This window comes from Balaenoptera ricei, chromosome 13 (assembly GCF_028023285.1).
Source record: "Balaenoptera ricei isolate mBalRic1 chromosome 13, mBalRic1.hap2, whole genome shotgun sequence".
Lineage (NCBI taxonomy): Eukaryota > Metazoa > Chordata > Mammalia > Artiodactyla > Balaenopteridae > Balaenoptera > Balaenoptera ricei.
Genome location: NC_082651.1, coordinates 95,009,115 through 95,032,402, shown reverse-complemented (window position 1 = coordinate 95,032,402; position 23,288 = coordinate 95,009,115). Strand labels below are relative to the sequence as shown.

Below are 23,288 nucleotides of genomic sequence, written 5' to 3'. Positions count from 1 at the left end.
CACCCTGCGAACACACCATCAGCATTTCATTTGCCCTTACTCATGAAACGCTGTTTCAACACAGGCATCACCTAGGTACGTAAGAAGGAACTGGATACGTTTAACCAGAAGAAAAGTTAGGGGGTAGAGAGAACAGAAGACACATGATAAATGATAAAGGTTGTTCAGTCCACACGAGCTGTTTTTACTTCACCTAAAACACTGAATAAAAGTAGCTTAAATACTTTCCAAGACAAACTGCTTCAGCACAATCCAGAAAATATTCAAATCACAATTCACTTTCCTGCTTGACTTCCAATTAATTCTACCACCCATATCCTCTCTGCATATACACGTGTTTACTTATCTTCCTTCCCATAGATAGATAAGAAATAAGTGACAAGGACATATACCAAAATTTTTACTTCGGGAATACTTTAGTATCTCTTCAAGCAGGGATATATTTCTACAGTTTATCACTCCTGTTACTTAAAAAAGAATTATTTGTTAGTTATTCAACAAATATTTACAAGACATACCAAGAGGAAGACAAAAAAGACCCAGGTCTTAAAAGAGCTTGTATTCTGTCCATTAAATAAACTCAAAAGCCAAGAAGTACATAAGACAAAACTTGGTATCTTAAGCATTCCTCATCACAAACATCCAGGTAATTAAGATAATGCAAACCCTGCTCTGCTCCATTTCTATCCAAATAAAGTAATAGGAGGCTCTGCTATTCATTTCCATGGCATAAAAAATAACCCCAACAATGAAATGTTAAAAATTAGTTCCAGGTCTATAATCTCTTGAAAATGAAGAAAATTTCTATCAGTTGCTTTATAACTTAAAAAGTCTGAAACTCTTTTAGAGAATAAAAGAAATTAGACACTGAGTACTAAGTGATCAGTTAACTATAACCAAAAAAAAAAATTATAGAGCACTTCATATATCAGACCTGAAAATTCCATACCTTACCAAAATGAAGCAACAAACCATATAATCATTCTTGGACTTAGAAACATTCCCCAAAAGATTATCAATGATGAACCAAAAGTGAACCTCAATATTTCCTTTTTCTCTGTCTCTGTCGGTCTCTGTCTCTCTCTCTCTCTCACACACACACACACACACATACACACACAGAAATGCTAAACCCAAATGCTTTCTAAAAAGATAAGTGAGGGTCATCTGGGACACTGACATACAGATTTTACAAATATATGCCTGTAATTTAATCACACTTTAAAGGAAAAAAAAAAAGTACAGATGATACAGATGAGAGGAAAGGAGAATGACTCCAATCAAGGATAAAGTGAGAAGAGACAGTTTTAGTAGAGTCCCAAATGCCACCACGATTTCACATCAATTTAAATATTAGGGACTTCCCTGGTGGCGCAATGGATGAGACTCCGTGCTCCCAATGCAGGGGGCCCGGGTTCAATCCCTGGTCAGGGAACGAGATCCCAAACGCACGTTGCAACTAAGAGTTCGCATGCCACATCTAAGGGACTGGCGAGCCACAACTAGGGAGCCCGCCTGCCAGTGCTACTAAGACCTGGTGCAACCAAATAAATAAATAAATATTTAAAATAAATAAATATTAAGCTCTATAAAATAAGCTAAGCTACCAATGAAAATGTTATTTTGTGGTTTTCTTCCCCCCAAAGGCTATATAGTAATAAGCTGCTCTCAGTCATCCACATTCCCTTTACCAGTAACCCTTATCACTAACAGCTCATATTTATATATTTTTGGAATATATATATATATAAGCACAGAATAGGATTTTAAGTATAGTTGTAACTTCCATGAAGAAACTCAAGAAGCTCAAGTGGAGACCAAACCTATAATAATTACCCTCTCTAGTCCCCCAAGCACCACTCTCCAAAGTTATATGACAATACAGAAATATAAACAGAGGCTCCCAATTAATATTTTGGGAACTCTAGTGCTGATACTTAGACAAATCTCCTGATGAAATCTTTGTACCCCTACTTCATAGTTTCCATCAGAATTCCAAGTGAAATAAAAGTAACATTAAAAATAAAACCATTAGAGTACTAAAAGAAAATTCAGGTCTATGATATCATAATCTTGATAATGGAGAATGTCCTAAGCATGACATCTAAGCCAGAAATCACTCTACAGTGAGAAGACTAATAAATTTGACTACATAAAAGCTTCTATTATTAAGTGTTAAAAACAACAATGACAAAGCACATATACAGTGTAATTTTACTTCTTTTACATTTTAATTTCTTCAGACAGATATTTACACCAAAATGTTAAACAGTGGTTATCTCTATGTGAGGAGACTATGTAGAAGGGTCACTTGCATTTATACCTTTCTTTATTCTCTAAATTTTCTACAATAAGAACATATTATTTTTATAATTTAAAAAATAACAAATCTTTCTTCACTTCAAACAATAAAATCTATGTTTCCCTGTCTCAACCATGGTTGCCTGCCCATTTCCTTCAGGTAAAATGATATAAATTAAAAATTAAAAAATTAAAAAAGAATTCTGAACAGAGCATGGGTTAAACAGGAGAACCATGACTGAAGACTTGATGTAGTTACTAAGGTGATAAAAAAGCAAATAAAAAGTGCACCTATCAGTAAACTGATTTTCGACAAAGGTGCCAAACAAGGCAATCCAACGAGAAAAGAAAAATATTTTTTTGAAAACTGGTGCTGGTGACTATAGTTAATGATACTGTATAGTAAACCCTAAAGTTGCTAAGAGAGTAGATCTTAAATATTCTCAACACAACAACAACAACAGCATGGTAATTATGAGAGGTAAAGGGTGTGTTAACTAACCTTACTGTGGTGAACAGTTGGCAATACATGTGTATCAACTGTCAATGTTAAATGTCAATAATATCTCAATAAACCTAGGAAAAAATGGTGTTCGATAGTCGATTTGGGGAATATGAGGGAAAGAAATGAACCCTGACCCCAAACTCACACCACACACTAAAACTGGCTTAACACATATCCTAGACCTAAAAGTAAAACTATAAAGCTTCTAAAAGAAAGGAAAGGAAAATTTCTTGTGACATGGGGATAGGCAACAGTCTCTTAGGCAGAAAAAGCAATAACCATGAAAAAATGTGATTAAAGAAATAGACACGCCACATATTTGACAAAGAACTGGTATCTAGGATATATAAAGAGCTTGTACAGCTCAAAAAGAAAGAACACAATTTTTTCAAATGGGCAAAAGATCTGAACAGATGCTTCACAAAAGAAGATATACAAATGGCCAGTTAAGTGCATAAAAAAGTACCTCATTCATCATCAGAGAAATCCAAACTAAAGCCACAATGAAATACTACTATCCACCCACAGAATGGCTAAAACTTAAGACTCAGTGTTGGAGAGGAACTGGAACTCTCCTAGGTTGCCGTGTTAATGTAAAATGATATGACCATTTTGGGAAGAGGTCTGACATTTTTCTAAAAAAACTAAACATACACCTACCCTAAGACCTAGTAATTCCACTACTAGGTAGGTATTTAACTCAAGAGAAGTGAAAATATGTCCTCACAAAGGCTTACTACAAGATTGTTCACAGCAAAGTTTATTAAGAGCTGAAGTATATATACAAAATAGCCAAAACCTGGAAACAGCCCAGGCATCCATCAACAGAAGATGCCTAATAAATTGTGGTTTATACACATAATGGAACACTAGTTAGCAATAAAAAAGGAACTGCTGATACACAAAATAACATGAATTAGTCTCAAAAACTATGCTGAACTAAAGAAGCCAGATATAAAACAGTACATACTATAAAGGATTCCATTTATATGAAGTTCTAGAAAAGGTGAAAGTAATCTTTAGTTACACCCCCCAAAAAAAATCAGAAGAGCGACTGACTCCAAGAGAATGGGGGTGTAGAATTAGCTGAAAAGGCATATGAGGGAGATTTCTAGGTTGATAAGAGCGTCCTATATCTCAATAAGGATTTGCATTACACAGGTGTGTGCATTTGTCAGAACTCATCAATGTGATATTTAAGATTTGTGTATCATTGTATGTAAATTTAATCTTTAAAGAAAAAAACTCTACTTAATGAAATGCATGCTTAAGTGTTTAATGGAGAAGTGCACCACATCTGCAACTTACTTTAAATGAATCAAAAACAAAAGATGTATTGACAGATGAATGAAGAGATGGCTAGATATAATAAAGCAAATATAGCAAGCTATTAATTAGGTGATGAGTATACGGATGTTTATTATCAATTCTTTCAATTTCACTATACTTTGAAATTTTCCACAGTAAAACGCTGGGGGAAAACTTAAACCCTACCTTGTTAAGTTGAACATAGAATATATTAAAACCCAACAATTCCACTCCTCGATATATATCCTAGCCTACAGAAATTTCACATGGGCTCCAAGAATGATCACAACACTTCCCATGATAGCAAAAAAATGAAAAATAATCTAAATATCCATCAAGTAGATTGAAGCAATATATTATGGTTTATGGTATGAGTGAAAATTAATAAACCACAATGTGAGTAATTTTGAGTGAAAAAGCAAGTCACAAAAGAATATATACAGATGTTAACCCTTTATAAAGTTAAAAGAAAAACTAAACAATATTGTTTAGGAATACATACTAATGTGGCAATCTATGAAATAAAGCAAGGAAATGATAAAAAAAAACAAAAAAATTCCAGGTAGCAGATGAGAGAGGATGAAGGAAGACTAAATTCAGCAGCAGCAGAATACAGGTAACTTCAATAGGTTAGTGTTCTATTCATTAACTTGAGCAGTGATTTCAGGAATGCTTGCTTTTTATGCTTCATAATTCATATCTGCATGCTATATTCTCTTAGTATGTTTAGAATACTTCAGAATTTGAAATGGGAAAAGAGAGCTATCTGATCAGGACTCAACCAAAACAACAACAACAACAACAACAACTTAGGCTTCAAGATAATTATGCACTATTTCTTTACAACTATTTAAGGTGTATATAAGTCAATATTTCCTTACTTAGTCTATGTTGGCCTTACCGTGGGGCAAGATGTTTCCAAATTCAGAATTTTTTGGATTTTCGAATAGTAATAAAATACATATACTATATACAGTATATTCCCGAAAACCCTCTGGGGAGTCTGAGGTAGCACCCTGAAATCAAACACTAATATTTTTCCAGGGGAAGCTATTACTATTTACACCAAGAGAGATGAATCGCCTAAAATACTGTAACATCAGATCAGGTCAGATGTTACATCAAATAAGTTTTACCAAAAACTAGGTTTTCAGAGCTCTTTATATATCAGAACTGTGGGGGAGGGACTGTGGACCTGTACTTTCAAAGGGGTTCAACTTCACCTAACTAGTAAATTCTATACATTACTTTTTTCAACTTCTCTAGCTAATTCATTTTCTTTAAAGATTTCCTGACCATCAAAATGCAAGTTTCAAAGTAATATAATCCCATTTATGCTATAAATGCCCAATGTTTATTTCACAAAAGAACAACACATATAAAACCTTCTTTATTCAATTTTTATTCTATTTCACTTTTGTATCTTTATCATATTCACACTTGTTATATAGTGGGGGAAAAATGCACATACAATTTTATTTTAAATAAGCAAATAACCATCACCAAGCTGAAAATCTTAGCACTGTGATAAGAAATATTTTCACATAGTTTACAGGTATAATAAAATCAAAGTGTTTTGTATTCTAAGTGGCTGAAAATCATAAGTAAATTTTTAATCACCTTTCCCCATCAACACCAGCCTTACGGAACAGTTTACCCAAGCCTGAATCCCACAAGTTATAACAATCATTTACTCTCCTAAAAAAATAAATCAAAACACAAAAGCACATGGGCTTCCCTGGTGGCGCAGTGGTTGGGAGTCCGCCTGCCAATGCAGGGGACACGGGTTCGAGCCCTGGTCTGGGAAGATCCCACATGCCGCGGAGCGGCTAGGCCCGTGAGCCACAATTACTGAGCCTGCGTGTCTGGAGCCTGTGCTCCGCAACGGGAGAGGCCGCGATAGTGAGAGGCCCGCGCACCGCGATGAAGAGTGGCCCCCGCTTGCCGCAGCTAGAGAAAGCCCTCGCACAGAAACGAAGACCCAACACAGCCATAAATAAAAACAAATAAATAAATAAATAATTAAAAAAAATATATTTAAAAAAAAACACAAAAGCACAGACCTTTAGAAAGACATCTCTCCATCATAACACTAAAGGACAATTCTTTTTACCATAACATTTGGGTAAGCAGTATCAGAAGCTTAGTCCTGACAACAAAGCATTGGGTATTTACCCGAAAGTTTCAAACACTGCAAAAGCACACTACTGACAATCCTTCCCTCCAAAAAAAAAAAAAAAAGTATTACAGAAGCAAATCTCTCTCAAAACTCTATTTTTAAATAATACCAAGCAACTCACAATCTGCAACCACAAAGGGATATATTCTCTTCAGATTAATCTTAAGGACCCATATAAAGCCTCCATAAAACGAGCTGATGCAGAGAAAAAAAAGACAATTTAGTCTCTATACGGACAGTCTTGGAATCCAGTTCTAGGTATGCCTCATGATTGCTAGCACTTTTCTGATGGCAAATTCAAAAGATAATGCTACTCATTCAGAATTTTATAGCAAGAAATAGTTGCCAATAAAACCTTTTCCTTTTCAAAGGAAATATAAAGCACTTACCTAAAAATATGCTAAATGCACACAGAAGTGAGCTAAATTTAACGAGCACTACTATGTACCAAGCATTGAGCTAAGCACTTTACATGTTATATAATATTTTTTCCAACAAATAGTTTTACCTTCTAGGCCTAGCCTACAGTACCCATATAGTAACTATTATACAGTAATTTCTGGTATACTTCATCTTCTTACTTTTGTCATCTTAGGCAGTATACAATTTTAAATGGTACTTTCTAAGCTCCTGAATAAGTAACTAAGATTAAGGACTGTGTTTTTATCAGATTATATTACTTTAAATTTTCTCTGTTAAAGGAAAAATATTTTCTATAATAAAACCAAAAGAAATGCCATTCGCAGTAAAACAATGATCAATTGTGACATGAAGGCTAAAGGGTAAGGTTTCAAATCTTTAAAGTGATCCGCACCATTATTTCAGGAAATATGTTTTTATAACACTCTTTTAAAAATTAATTCTTGGAATTTCTGTCTGGAAAGATGAAAAAGTCCTGGAGATGGCTAGCGGTGATACTTGCACAATAATGTGAATGTAATCAATGCCACTGAACTATACACTTAAAAATGGTTAAAACAGTAAATTTTATGTTATGTACATGTTACCACAATTTTAAAAATTAATTCGTTCTACTACTTGATACAGTGAAATACACATGATTTTAAAGCTAACTTACTATAACATGGTTTAGAAAAAATCTTCAGTTCGTCATTTTGCAATAGAAAACACCAGCAACCTCAAAGAGTAAAGGACAATTTTTGGCCTGATAAGATTTACTGCAACTCAGAACCATAACAGTTAATCAGCTAAAAACAGCAAAAACAAAATCCGTCCAGTCAGCAGCATCTGATGTCATACCAGTAGTATGTTACCTTAATAAAGGTGTAAAGTGTCTTGGCAGTATTAGGCACTCAATAAATGAATGGACCAGACTGTTTACTGAGCATGTGTAATGCTTCCTTTTTTAAAAACAGCCTTCATTTTAATAATTTAGAAAACACTTCAATAAAAAAGAATGTATGCTCATTACCATGTATAAATAACTTAGGCTCAAGCTCATAATAACCCTAATAATTATGATGAACATCAGTAAAGACCCAAGAGATGAAAGTGTAAAAAATTTCTATCTGAGGTTGAATATGAACTTGATGAATACTTGAGATTTGCTGTACTATTTTTAACTGAACTTTCTGGCCTTAGGTCAAAGTTTTGCTAGCAAAATACCAAAGCGAAAATGCTGGGAGTGAAGCCCAGAGTCTCTGCTTTGGCCTTGGAAAAGCTATGCCCTTCATGCAACCAATCCTATCCCCAATTGAAGACTTCTAAACACTATTCATAGTGCCATGCTCCCATGAAAACATATGAACAACCCACTAATATGAAAATCGGGAAAAGGAAATGTCAAACGCGTCTTACAGAGTACAGTACATCACTACATTCTGTGCATTGTACAGAAAGACACTCTTCAGTCAGTTCCTGCACTTCAGCCAAACGGTACTGAGTCACTCTGCAAATGATTCCAGAAACCTCAAAGGATAACCAACGGCTTCTGAAGGAAAGTCAGTCAGTCACTGGAAAGGGAGGAGACAGTTTTTCTCATCATACAGTCAATAGATTTCTCCTGTCAGGGAGTAGAGCTGAACAAGTTCTGGAAGGGAGTTCTGGAAGGGAATATCTGAAGGATCCAAGGGTCATCTACCTGAATTCTAGTCGTCCAGGGTTAATTTAACATCCAGCGCATCTTTTTCGCTTTCTTCTCCTCTCCAGGGTAAAAACCCACACCGCCTTTTCCCATAAATGCATCTCTACTGCATACTAATCAAAGAGTCTGTGAAATACAACAGTCTATCCTAACAAAAACAAGAAATAAACAAGCATTCTACAGTGCGTTTCTGATCTGTAAATCATGTCCCTTTCTTAAACAAAGCCAACTAGCAGACGTTACGTGGCTATCAATTTGGATTTCAAAGGCCATCTCAGGAAAGAGATACAATAAAAAGGAGAGATTGATTCCATTCTACAATTCAGATGGATTCTTTAGCTCTGGTGCAATAATCTCGGAAATTAAATTTACATAAATTGCACTAAATTGCAACTAGTAACGTTCAAACACAACTGAAAACAGGAAAACCTTAGCTGTGTGTTTCAAGATTTCAGACTGAACTCTTTGTCCTGTACCCCAGGTGGGTACTGCCCATAGGGACAGCCCCAGGTTTCTCGCTTCCTCGGACTCACGTCCCCACGCAGCATGACGCTCTGCAAACGGGCTAGCCTGGTGCCTGAAGGACAGCGTACCTTCCACCCTACCTCCCCAAACCCCCAGGGCAGGCGGGAAGAAGAGGGGTGCTTCCTCCCAGAGCTCCAAGAAAGGGCCAGCCGGGGATGACACCGGCTCCAGGAGACAGAAGGGAAGAATCAAAGGTGGGTCTCTACTCCCGGAACTTAGTCGCAGAAATGTTTGGTCTCCGACCCGGGCCCCGGCTGCCGGAAGCTGGGCGGGGTGGGGCGAGACCTCCCCCCACGGATGGGTGGGCACGGAGGGGTGGGCAGTCGGGGGAATCGGCGGTGTGAGCGGTCAGCAGAGAGGGCTCCCGGGCCCCGGCCACCTACCAGCAAGCTCTCCACATTGATGGGCGACCGAGGGTCTCGGATGAGCGCCTCCAGCTTCCTCTGGCGGCTCACGCCCGCGCCGTCCCCCGACACGGCCTCGGGGGCGCCGGGCATCTTTCCCGTCGGCGGGGGCCGGCTCATGCCGCCGCCGCCGCCGCCGGGCCCGCACCCCGCTCCCCGCGCTCCGGCCCGGCCGCCTCGGGGCCTAGCGCCGCCCTCGAACCGCCGGCTCCGGCCGGGGCTCCGCCCGGGCCCACCGCCCGCCTCGAGCTCCGGTTTCGGGTCTCAGCGCCCCGGGACCTGGGGGTGTCGGAGAGGCCGGCCAGGCCCGGCCGAGAACGGCGAGGAACAGACGGCGTCCCCGCCCCTCAGTCAGATTCGCGCCGCCCGGTCCGTTCCTCCGCCGCGAGCTCCCTCAGGACTCCGAGGGCGGGAGCGGGGAAGTGGCGCCGCCACCGCCGGGCCGGGACTGTCCCGCCCTCTGGGGCTCGGGGAAGCTGAAGCCCAGGCTCCGACAACTACGGCCGCCCCCAGCCCGCTCCCATGACCGCCGTCGGCAGCCTCAGTCCCACAAGCCCGCACCCCTCATACACTCCCGCGCGGCGCCTGTCTACGGCCGCGCGCAGCCGCTACCCACAAGCCCCTCGGCCCGCGGCTGCCGGCGCGCCCCCGCTCGCCCCGCCCCGCGCGGCGCGCGCCCCGCCCCGCCCCCGCGCGCGCCCCGCCCCGCCCCCGCGCGCGCGCGCGCGCGCCAACTCCCCCGCCCGCCGGCCTCCGCCTCCTCTCGCCCCTTTCCTCGTTTTTTATCGTTTCCTCCTGTCTGTTTGGCTTCGCATTTCTCCTTTTTGAGTCTCTTTTCTTCTCCGCTTCCTCCTCCCCCTTTTTGAGTTCTCAGAGGGTAAATGGCTGGGCGCGCGGTCACCGCCTCACTTGACCCGTGAGCTCCAGCTGGGGGAGGGGAGGGCACGCCGGGGGCTCCGGTCGGCCCGCGGCTCCGCTCCCGCCTGACTCTGCCCGGGCGGACGACCCCGCGGACTCGGAGGCCCACCCCCACCGCCCCGACCCGGCCCGGCCGCACCCAGCGCGGGGCCGGGGGGTGGGGGGCGGCGGGCGGCTTGTAGTGGGGGGATGGGTCGGTCCGCGCCCCCCGCCTCCGCCCGGCCCCAGCTGACTCAGCGCGCAGCTATGCGGGCCTTGCATCACCCGCGCCAAAATAATAGCGACCGCCACTCGCTGCCTTCGCCTGCAGAGCTCTGCGCTTGCAAGGGGCCTGTCTGGGCCACGAAGAGTTTAGTGGAAAGGCCGGGAGGGTGTGCCTTGGGAATCGGAAACTCGAAGAGGACGGGCGGTTGGAATCCAAGTCCTGGGGCAAGAGAGCCTGGAAGAGCTGCTTCTGTCCCCAGGGCAGGAGTCCTGGACTCCTGGAAGCCTTTCTGCGCATCCCTAACAGTCGCCTTCCCAGCTGGGCTTCAACACCAACCCTGAAGAGAACAAGAGGGCGATAGAAAAATGCTTTTCCTCCGTAGACCTTCTCGAGGTCTTTGCCTTTTGGGGGGGCGGAAGAGGGGCGGTCATAGGGGCCGCTCGTCCACATTCCTGCCTCTCGCGGCCCTTGCCATTGGTCAGATCCACCCAGGGCGCAATCTGAAAAGTATGTGCCAAGAGCTGTAAAACTGTTCATTGAGCCCCTTTGACCCAGTAAACCCATTTAAGGAAGTACATTTCTAAGGAAATGATCCAAAGGGGGGTGGGGGGAGAACTTGCATAAAGATGTTTATAGCAGGGCTATTCAGAATGTTCATAATGACCAAAACCTGGGAATGGACCCAATTGTCCAACAATTGGGGAATAATCCAAACAAGTTCTGTCAGATTAACAGAAGGAATCCTGGCAGGTATGCAGGATTCAAGTCAAGCACGTCAAATTTTGGCAAGTACATGAAAAGATGTATTGGAAATAAGGTTGAATAAAACAACGAGGACAAAAATTAGTTTGTACACACTACTCGAAACTATGTAAAATGAGTAGCTGTAAGAACAAGAGGTGAATACAGTTGTTTTTAAGTGAATGGGATTTTTTTTTTCCTTGAAGATGCTTAAGAGAACATTTCAATGTCAAAAACTGAAAAACTGTCATAAGATAGATGGGCCACTCCAAAAATCTACACTGATATCCATTAAGTAGTAAAACTCTTAAGAACCTTTCTCACCAGCATGTCAGAGAGAAGCCCATAAAAGGGCAATCTAGTTCCAAAGGCCTAACCTTATAAAAGTAACATTTTAATTCAGTGAGTTTTCCAGGAGTCTCATCATTCGTTCTGTGTTAAAGCCACCCTCACTTGGACGAGGCAGGAAGGGGTCCTGGAGGATCCAATACAGCTTTTTCCTCTCAGATAGTAACACTGACTTCTGGTCGAAGGTCAGTCCTTTAAGTGTGTATGTTGAGTGACTCATTCATACCTCCACAGACCACACCAAGAGGACAGAGTGAGCTAGACACTACACCTGCTTCTGCACTGAAGTAAAATAATGAGATAATCCATGATTACCAGTCCTTTTACCTGATGACAATATAATATGCAAAGCAAAAGGAACACCATGTGCAGTTTTCAAATTAATTTTTCAACAACTGTCTGGCCATATATTTTTATGGAGCTTGGTGGACTAAGAGAAAGCCATGATCCCACATACTGGACATGAAAACCTTACTTAAAAAGAAAAAGGTAATGATCAACAAGACACAGATAATGGACACCTTCTGCATATGGCCATTTACATAGGCTAGAAAAAGCCACAGTGGAGAAGATTTTTATCCAAGACCTACACCATTGTCTACATGGAAGAAAAGAAGACTAATCTCTTGATATGAGTTAAACCTTTATTTCTTTTGGTCAGTACGACAATTCTTGTTTTACCTAAGGAGAGCACAAATACAGTCTTGTAAAAGTTCACACAAACCAGAAATATATAAACATAGCTTGAAAAATCACTCTCCCAAATCTCCCCACATGCACATTCTATTATCATTCAAGGCCTTTATCCATTCTCATACATATGTATTTGTATACACCCAAATGTGTATCTTTTTCCCACATATATAGTGCTACACCATATCACAGTGTTTTGCAACAGATTTTTTCCCTTTAATCATATGTCTTAGAGACATCTCCATGTCTGTACACAGAGATCGACTTCTTTCTTTTTAACTGCTGTGCTATGTTCCATAGTGTGGATGTATCGTACTTTCATTTATCCTCTATTAGAGGGCATAGTGGTTAAGAACAGGCTCTAGAAACATTGCCTGGGCTAAAATCCTGCCACTACCACACACTAGCTGTGTGTGTCTCAGTTTCCTCATCATGTTTGTTACAAAGCACTTAGAAGAATGCTAGCCCCCAATAAATGTTAGGTATTATTAGTGCTTTCTCACTATCACAAACATTATTGCAGTGGACATCCTCCTATTATTGCCTTCATGTGGACATATTTAAGTAGTATAGATTCCTAAAAGTGAAATTGTTGTAATAAAGGGTAGGCATACTTTAAATAGTGACAAATACTGCCAAAACGTCCTTTAAAAAGACTACACCAGTTTACATTCTCACTATCAATGGAAGAAACTGCCAATTTCCCTTTACCTTTGCCAATATTAAATATTATAAATCTTTTTAATTTTTGCCAATTTTATGGGCAAACAAAATGGGATCCTGTTTTAATTTGTATTCCCTTAATTACTACTGAAGATGAGCATTTTGTGTTTCCATTTCTTCTGAAATTACCTGCTTATATGTTTTGTCCTTTGGATTTGTCTTTTTCTTACTGATTTATAGGAGGTTTTATGCATTACAGATATTCCTTCTGTTAGAATGTTAAAATATGTGTTACGGTTTGCAATTATTTTCTTCCAGTCTGTCATTCAGTTTTGGTTTTGGTATCTTTTGTCACACAAAATTTTTACCTTTTATGAAGCCAAATCTACCAATATTTTCCTCTACAGCTCCTGGGTTTTGTATCTGGATTGGGAAAGATTTTAAACCCAGCTTTTAGGGCACACAGAGGACCGAAATTGCATTAAGCTATGAGGAAATGGCAGTTTCCTAATAATACCAAAATCATCACATCCCAAATGACCCATAGAAAGAGGATCTCCCTGGGATTGCTTTTCTTAGAAGGATTTTGGCTGCTCTGTGACTCTGTCCCAGGTTGACTGATTCCTTTTTAACGCTCTCTCTGATGTGTCCTGAGCACAGGTGGGACAAAAACTTTGTTCCAGGGACTTCCCTGGTGGCGCAGTGGTTAAGAATCCGCCTGCCAATGCAGGGGACACGGGTTTGATCCCGGGTCCGGGAAGATCCCACATGCCACGGAGCAACAAAGCCCATGGGCCACAACTACTGAGCCTGCGCTCTACAGCCCGCGAGCCACAACTACTGAGCCCACGCTCCACAACTAGTGAATAAAGTACGAGGTAAATAAATGAAAAAGTACGCAATGACTAGAGAGTAGAGGCATGAGTGGTTAGAAAGAGAGCAGAGGAGGTAAGTTGAAGACAGATCAGGGACGACCTAGAGTCTGTCCTAACATGCTGTGTGATGTCACATAAGCCACTGCTGTCCTCCAGGACTTGCTGAAATTGAAGATACTGGCAGAAGCCACCATCCTCTGGATCTGTGACCTCTATGATGGGCATTAGGGGACTTTTCAATTATGGGCATGATGAGGGAGGGACTTGGGACTCAGCAGCAGTATGAGAAAGCAAAGTGGAAAGAGGCCAATTTGGGAGATGTGCCATAATCCACAGGCCACCGTTTGTAATTAAGTGGTTGATGATCATGAGTAATTAAAAACTTACAAAGCATACAGAGAAGAAAACTGTAAAGTGTTCGGTCATTAGAATACAAGGATAACACTTAGTTTTCCTAAAAGCCCACCTTATTGTGAAATAAGGAACCACTTTAAACTTCCTGGCCTTTAGAGTGGCACTTTGATGGCTAACTTGCCCTTGTAATATTCCATTTGCTGCCTTGGTCTCTAAATGAAGTTGGGCCCTTCATGAAGTGAACACAGAGGAGGTGAGCCCACCCGAGTCAGAGCTGTGTGGCCAGAAGTGCAAGCTGGTCAAGGCCGTATCTTCAGACAGGCAGTGAGTGGCGGGAACTTACAGTAGAGTTGCAGAAACCTCATTCCAGGCCAAGCTCTGTCCCTTACTAGCTGTGTGACCTCAGGCAAATTAACTTACCTCTCTGAGCTTCAGTTTCTCTCCTGTGAGGAACAAATAAGGCTCCCACAGCATTCAGCATCCTGAACGGGCAGTCCAGAAAGGCTGACTCCTTCCCACCTGTCAGAACTGACAGGATACCAGGCATTGTTTCTTTCATCAATTGATTTATTCATTCAATGAAGATATCTACGTGCCTGTCACACAGTAGTAAACAGCAGAGACATAATCCCTGTGGGCCCTTATTAGGCTTATGATATAACAGAGGGGACAGATATGACACAAATAGCCATACAAATGAATAGGTAATTGCAAATTTGGTAAGCGCTACATACAAAGGAAAACTGTAAGATGTGAAAAGAATTATAAGAGGGGGGCCTAGTCCAGATGGGGTCAGAGAAGCTTCGTGAGAAAGTAATAATTTTCCGGGAGTTCCCTGGTGGTCCAGTGGTTAGGATTCGGCACCTTCACTGCGGAGGCCCGGGTTCAATCCCTGGTCAGGGAACTGAGATCCTGCAAGCTGCAAGGTGCAGCCAAAAAGAAAGAAAGAAAGTAATAATTCTGATGAAATCTAAAAGGATGAATAAGAGCTGGGAAAAACTGGGCCGAGGAGAAGAGGGTGCCCCAGGCTGAGGTCAAGTAGAAAAGTCTCTTTTTATTTAACAAATAAAGGCATTTCATTACAAGCCCGTAGTTATGCCACCTGCAGTGTGGTTTGTTAAGAGTGACACCAGAAAAGTCACAGGCCCACAATGGGCAGAGAGGAAGCACTTGTTTTTACAGAACCTTGAAATTTAGTCCACTGAGGTTTCAAGAGTTTTCTTCTACCTATCCACACGCTTGTTGTTTGCAGGGTTCTTTGTGGCCATTTTTCTAAATACTTTTGGTAGTAACTCTTGGAAGCAGGTGAATCTAAAAGCTCCTGGTCAGGTAGATGCTTGTTCTGATCACCGCTGGAGGGGGGCCTAACTTTCTCCCTTATCGGAAGCAGCAGAACCCAATGGGAGAAGCAGATGATGGACACATGAGTCCTGGGTTTGGGGCCACCATCTATGGGTTATGTGACCTTGGGCAAGTAACTCAGCCTTGCTGAAATCCGCTTCCTCATCTGTAAAAGCTACTCCACAGAGTTGATTCCAGTGTTAAAATAATATATGCGAGGATGCTTTACAAATATGATCCTGGCTCGCATCCGAAGTCTATCCTCTTATATCCTGTAATATTCCCAGCTTTCACTCTGGGCGTGGAAGAGGAGAGAAAGGGAGGAATCAAAAATGACCTCCAGATTTCACTAGGCATCCCCAAGGAAGTAACCAAGATTGACTATTGCATCTAAATGCTGTGAATTTATCTTAAGGTACATAAAAAATAGATAACTTTGCAAAACAAGAAGCAAGTAATAGAATCGTCCTTTGTGATTCTTTTGCACTTTTCCAGAAAAAAAAAAAAGGAAATATATTGTGGCAACCACCAGAAGCTGAATGCCAATGACCACAGTCTTCAAATCTTTCCGTCTCTTGTTGACATTCTCACTGACAGTGTTTAAACAGGGCTGGGCTGTTTACACACGTTCATTGCTCACTGTAGCCCAGCAGGACCTATAAGGGAAAGCCGTTCAAACCTTGACATATATCACCTGGTCACCTCAACCAAGAGGCGTGAGCCACAAGTCTGAAGGAGAGGGCAAGCTCTACTTTCATCTGCTTTACCACAACCCTCAAAGAAGGGGCGCTGAGATTTCACAGCCAGAGCTGAGAGCTGGGAAGAGCTCAGCAGAGTAGAGATGCTCTGGAAGCAAGACATGGGTGTCGTAACTGTGTTGTCAGAAGTGGTGTGAATTCCCAGAGCGCCAGAAGCATCTGCCCTCAAGTATAATCCACATTCTCATTCCAAGACAACATGAAAGTGACTTAGGGATGGGTGCACCAACACCCCCTCCCCCTGCCTCAAAGAATGAGAGCAGGCGTAAGGCTTAGTCTGGGGCAGCATCCTTTAGCACAATTCATAGTGGTACTTAGTGGAGCTCTTTATTCATCAACCACATGGGTGGAATGCGTACCATACATATGAAGGGGAACTTGGAGGTAAGTAAGGCAAATCATTGACCTCATGATTTGGGGAGGGAAATGAGACATACATGTAAGGCTTGTCAAGGAGTATGCACTCAGCTTATTACCTGAACAAAGGGTTGACTGAATGAATGAACATAAGGCCATAAATGCAAGCAAGCCCATGGTACAGAAGAAAGCACAGGATTTGGAGTCTGAAGACAGAGGTGACATTCCAGCTCACCCACTTTCCAGCTAGGTATTAAGCTGGATACCTCTGCTTGTTCCCCCTCCTCTATGCCCCAGGGACTGGCCTCTATGAACCACCTCCCCTGGGCTCCCCTGTTGTCTGTCTTCTGGCTGGGCTCAGCCAAAGGGCATCCCTGGAATGACATTGGGAAGGAGAACAGGGTTTCTTCCCCTCCTCGCTGCCTCGTCCTCTAGTAGCAGCCCTGTACCTGACACCTGCAGCCCCACCACTCACTACATTCCCTTCTCACTGGGATCCAGGAACAGTGGGTCCTCCCCCTGCCCTTGTGGCCCTAGCTTCTCATTGTTGCTGATGCCTGGAAGCCTCAATATGCTTTGCCTTCCTTTAATCCTGTCTACAACTCTGGAAAGAGTTCCTTCCTGGAAACCACCTGAAACAATTCTGTTTCCTGTTGAGGCCCAACTCATTCAGTAAATTAGAACATGACATGGAACTTCTTAGAGTGTTAGGTTCTTCCCTTTTGAAATGAAAATAATAATAATACTTAGTATCTAGCACCATGCTTGAACATGGGCCCACAATAAATGTTGACTGCTTGAATAAATGAATGGATGGATGGATGGGTGGGTGGATGGCTGGCTGGCTGAATGAACAGATGAATACGTACAAGAATTATTGACAAGATGTTAATGTATTAGGTATGAAAATATTTATTATAATTCTTATTAAATGGCGAATGAATGTAATAGATAACATTAACTCTCTTGATATCATACAATGAGCATGGGTCAAGAATCAGAAAAACTGAGCCGGTTTTTCCATTTGTTAATTGTGTGATCGCAGGCAAATCATTTTCCCATGCTGTGCCTCTATCTCCTCTTCTATAAAACAAAAGAGTTGAGTTAATAACCTCTAAGGGGCCATCCAGCTTGGACATCCTATCAGGACTAAGCATTCCAGAGAAACATACAACAATTTGAATTGGAGAAATTAGGGAAGCGCTCAGGGCAGAGGCAGAGATCTGAACAATATAGTAAGAACTAGAACAGTAGAAGGACATTCCAGTGAGCAGAGACTGGAGGGGATGAAGGGGAGAGAGGTCAGTCAGTTCTGGTGGCCAAGAATAAACATCCGGCTGGAACAGAAGTCTCTCGTGGGATCTTAGGGGGCTTTGAACATCAGGCTGAGGAACTGACACTGCAAAAGGAAGGGGTCTGACTTCCTCAAGGCCCCGGAAGCCAGTGGAGAAGTAGGATTCTAGTTTCCTCCACTCAACTCTCTGAACTGCCATCGGGGTCCCTGTCTTCATCTCCTGATGGCAGCTGCCTTCTCCCTTTTGTGATTCCTTTCTTTGAGGAGAATGTTATTGGGTGAGGAAACCGTGTGCTAAGGGATATTTCTGGCACTGTTCAAATCTTGGCAAAAGGCTTGTTCCTGTCGTCATCCTACTTGCATTTTAAAATCTGTTAGTTTGCAGGAAAGTCAAAGGCAAGATAATCAAAAGAAAGTGATTTTTTTAAATTACTGCAAAAGTATCAATCCAGACAAAAAGTTTATTGGCTCTTGAGCAAGAATATTACCTTGAAGGACCCTAGACACCAAGTCAAAGCACTTGGAAAAAATTATGAAAATTAACAATAAGAATAATAATCCCAAACTACTGTAAGATACATGGGGTTATTTGACAATGTGGCTAGCCCTGGGAGTTTAGGCATGGCCCTTCATTCTCGGGCCTCAGTCTCCCCATATGTCAAGTAGACCCAATGGTGGGCTCTAAAAGCCTCTCCTGCCTGGGCGGGGCCTGAGCTCCCAGCTCTCTTTCCCCTCTGCTGAGAACAGCATTCCTGGGAGGGCACAACGGAACTTGCACCACTTTGGTTTCTGCTTGCCTGACCTCTGACCCCTGTGTGGCCCCTCAGAGCTGCGGAACTGAGGCAGCTGCCCAGCTCTGTACCCTCTGTGGCTTTGGCCAGAGATCAAGAGGAGTCAGCGCCAGCCTGCAGTCAGGCTGGGCCTCTGTGAAGGGGTCATCTAGACATCAGCCTCACTGCCACTGCTGGGGACAGGACTCGTCACCTCTAGTGAATGCTCCCCAGGGTGGCCCCCTGACCACTGCCCACACCATGTGGCTCACAGGGTGGTCATTGCAAAATGTTCCTCCGTGGTTGATGTTAGTCCCAGCTCAAAAACGTTGGCAAGGTCTTCCCTGGTGGCACAGTGGTTAAGAGTCAGCCTGCCAACGCAGGAGACACGGGTTCGAGCCCTGGTCCGGGAAGATCCCACATGCTGCAGAGCAACTAAGCCCGTGAGCCACAACTACTGAGCCTGCGCTCTGGAGCCCGCGAGCCACAACTAGTGAGCCCACGAGCCACAACTACGGAAACCCACGTGCCTGGAGCCCATGCTCTGCAACAAGAGAAGCCACCGCAATGAGAAGCTCACGCGCCGCAAGGGAAGAGCAGCCCCTGCTCGCCGCAACTACAGAAAGCCCGCGCACAGCAACGAAGACCCAACGCAGCCATAAATAAATAAATAAATAAATTTATTTAAAAACAAAAACAAAAACGTTGGCAACAGCCCCTTATTGAGCTGCAGCAGCGTATCCCCAAGAGGCACCCATCCTGTAAGATGTTCCTCAGAACCCCAGGCCACGTCACTTGAGTTTGGAGAACGCAGCCTGCTGTGTCTCGCTCTCCCTTGCAGGGTCCCAGGGCTCCAAGTCCCCAAGGAGAGAGACCTGTTCAGGCCCATCGAACCCAGTCTGGTCCCTGGTAACTCTCAGCCTCACTTCCCACAGCTCCTCTGTCCGCCCTAAAGTCCAGTGCAAGTGAGTTATTAATTGATAGTTGATCATTTTTTTGAGTGTGAATGTTGTAAAAATATAAACTTGGAGAAAGAAAAGGAGAAAAAAGCAGGATCTTAAGCAGGAATTACCTGAAGGAGCCTAGGTTTCAGTTCAAAAGCCCTTGAAAAGTTCAATTAGACTAATTATTCTCTCATTTTTTTTGTCCATAAACTATGAGTTCTCCACCCCCTCCACCCCCCACTGGCCTTTGTTCATGCCGTTCCCTCAGTCTAGAAAACCCCTCCTCTTTGTTTACCTATGAAAACCCTTCATCTTTCAAAGCTTTATTCAAATGTCTCTTCCGAACACCCTCCCCGAATTCCATACTAAGAATTTATTACTCATTACTATGTGTAATTTATTACTCATTACTCACAGGACTTTTCATGAATTTCACTTGAAGTACTCTTCTTGATAGCCACGCATAAGAGCTGTCATTTATTGGTACCCCTCTGTGCCAGTATTAAATTTTGTAACCAGTATTGCCAGTTGTGTGCAAGAGGCATACTGTTTAAAAAAAATTAAAATAGCCCCTGTTCTCCATGATTCTGGGTCCCCTCCTTTTAGATCATTTCCTGGGAATCTTTTCCACAGACATGTCTCCATCTGAGTCTGTCTTGGCTACATCGGTGGAATTTAGGCATCAGCTTCCCTCATATAAAAATAATCTGTTGAAATCAGAAAGAAAACGGTTCTGAGCTCTAAAAGGAAAGAAAATGAGGTCTTAATTAGCAATATTTCCCAGATTAGGAGGTTTAATTCTTTGGCATTCCGACAGTCAGAAAGGAAATTGAGAGCGATGAAACGGGCACAACAGGTCCCGTGGGAATAGGCAGAGCAGATGTCATAAAGCACCGGCATTAAATGTTAGGCTTTTGCTCAAGTCTTTTTCGTCTGGAACCAACCCTAACAAGCCAGTGGCATCTTAGAAACAGCAGATGAAAGTTTGGGGGTGGTGATGTAGAGACACTGCGAGATGCGAGAGCTGAGTGGGTGACATATATAAAATCTGTGCAAAAGGAAAACAGATTTGGGGCCATTGGGTGGAGGGGCAAATAGTCCTCTGAATGTTGTAATCTCAACCTCTCTGGACATCACTACACAATAGTCCAAAACTGATCATCACAGAAGTGCCTGAATTATCAAAAAAAAAGTTAGATGACCTGCTGTATCCTCTCTTAGAAGACAGTGAAATGTATATAAGCTCTTTGGGAAAAGAAAAATCATTGTAAAATTATAAGTGTTTGTTCAAAAAGTTAAGATTTTCCCCAAGAGATCCTCACAGTTTATTCCTCTTGTTCCCGGGGCTATGTTTAAATATCACTATCTTGAACCTTGATTTAAATTGCAGCCCCACTCACCCCTGGCATGCCTAAGCTCCTTTTCTTCATACCACTTGTCACTTAATGTAGTATGTAACTTAGTGTTTGGTTATGAGCCTTCTCTCCTATCCCAAAGGAATGTAAACTCCATGAGGGTAAGGGTTTGTCTGTTTTGCTCACTGCCGTGTCATGGATGAACTATGTGTCTGGCAGCTAGTAGGTGTTCATTCTTTACTGAATGAAAGCATGAATGAATAGACTTAGTTATTTGGAAAACACATTTAAATTTTTAAAAGTCATTCTGTGGAAATACTGGCTAAATGCAGAAAAACTATTTGAGAATTTTTAAACATAGGCACGTTAATTTGTTGGCAAATACTTAAGGTCATACTCTATGCAGACATTATGCAATGGGGATTTGCTTATTGTGTTCACATTCACAATTTTGAGTGCCCCAAAACTCCAAGTATTCCACATGCAGAGTCACTGACACACCTGAGAGACACATGAGTGCACACACACACACACACACACACACACACACACACGCACACATGCAACATTCTGGTTCCTCCAGTAGCCTACCTTAGGTTTTTATCAGCTCTCTTATGTAAAGGTTTGACAAGTCTGGTCTATGTCTCCTTCAGAAAATTCTTAGAAATAGTAAGTGATGATATTGATTAGAAATGCTAGTGTTTCCCGTGAGTGAGTCTAGAATCAATATTTAATCACCATTTATTGTGATGTTGGCGGCAGAGACTGTACCCTGGAAAGTGTACTGGACGTAGAGCCAGAGAACTTGAGTGCGAGCCCTGGATCTGTTGCTGAAATGCTGAATGATCTTGGCAAGTTATTTAACCGCAAATACCTCACTCAGAGGTTTTTTCTGTACAGGACTTGGTAAGCTATGAAGTGCCATACAATTTTAAGAAATAATCATTATTTTGGTAAGAAGTAAAAAGTGCATTACCTGTCACCAGAAATAGAGGTGACATCAGATCCTGATGACTAATGACCCTTGAAACGCATGGGTATCAATCTCGATATCTTGCCCACCTTCACTGCTATGCAATTTGTTGTGTGACCTTTACATGTAGGGCCTCAATTTCATCATATACAAAAAAGGATTCCACCCAGTTCCAGCATGCTGGGTTGATTTCTCTGATTCTGATCGCAACTGACAGGGTCTGTAGGTCTGCAGCAGCAAACTGGGATGGGTTCCAATCGTTCATGCAGTCTAACCTGGTAGTTTTCTAAATTCAACACTATAAACTTCATTCATTCATTCGCTCATTCATTCCTTCAACAAATACTTGCTGAATGTCAATTATGCGGCAGAGGCTGTATTAGATGCTGGAGACAAGAAATGGCAGAGGACACAGTGCCAGCACCATCCGTGATCCGAGTTGAGTTGGAGAACCAGTTTGATAAACATATTGTGTTGTTCACATTAGGACCCACGAGGAGACAGCAGCAGGGTGCAGGGGACCACAGAGCAAGGCCTGACTTACTGTGGAAGAGACAGAGACAGCTTCACACAGAGATGGATTTCAGTGGGACGTCAGAGGACAAGTAGGAGGTAGCCAGGCAGGGGCTGAAGAAAGGCGTGTCATTAAAGGAAGGAAAGAATGTGGAAAGGTCCAAGGACATTGCACTTGGGCGGTTTAATAGCACTTATTGTGTACCTCTTGTGTGCTAAGCACTGTAGAGGAAAGCAGATAGGATAGAGCTGACGAGGATTAGATTGTCAAACGCTTGAATGCCATGCTCAGGACAGACGTACAGCATTGTTGAATGCAGACAGAGAGATTACAGAACATGATCTCTTTGTGTAAAATTATTTACCTTCATCATTCAAACATTCAACAGATATTAAGTGCTAATTATAATATATGAAACACTAGGGATCCCTATCTGAGAAGAACATGTCCATAAAGTGTGATAAGTGCACTGATTACAGGAACACTGAGCAGGAGGACTGAATCTAATCTGGGAGGAGGGATGGCTGAAGGAGGACTTCCCAGGGGAGGTGACCTTTTAAGCTGAACCTCTAAGGGTGAAGAGAAACTCTCTAGGTGGCTGGAGAAGGAAGTGGTTTAAGAAGAAGCAGAAGCGTGTGTGAATGCCTGGAGACCCAAGGAAGGAGCTGGGAGACGTCAGTGAGCCTGCAGTAGAGTGCGCAGGAGGGATGTGGCCTGGGGTCTGTGCTGCAGAGTTTGGGCTCCGCCTCAAGGGAAGCCATTGGTGGATTTTAAGCAGACAGTGACATGATGAGATTTGTATTTTGGATATGTATGTCTATATCCATGTAATTGACATTTCCCACTTCACCAGCTTGGT

The 23,288-nt window shown here is 42.6% G+C and overlaps 1 protein-coding gene across 1 annotated transcript in view; it reads right to left on the bottom strand.

The window, feature by feature from the left end:
- ROCK2 (Rho associated coiled-coil containing protein kinase 2) overlaps positions 1-9,937 on the bottom strand; it is a 143,352-nt gene extending 133,415 nt beyond the window's left edge. Inside the window, exon 1 of the mRNA XM_059942209.1 lies at positions 9,306-9,937. Within this exon, the coding sequence (XP_059798192.1) occupies positions 9,306-9,446 (141 nt within the window). The 5' untranslated portion in view covers positions 9,447-9,937. The remainder of the gene's footprint in view (positions 1-9,305) is intronic.
- Between the last annotated feature and the right edge of the window lie 13,351 nt (positions 9,938-23,288).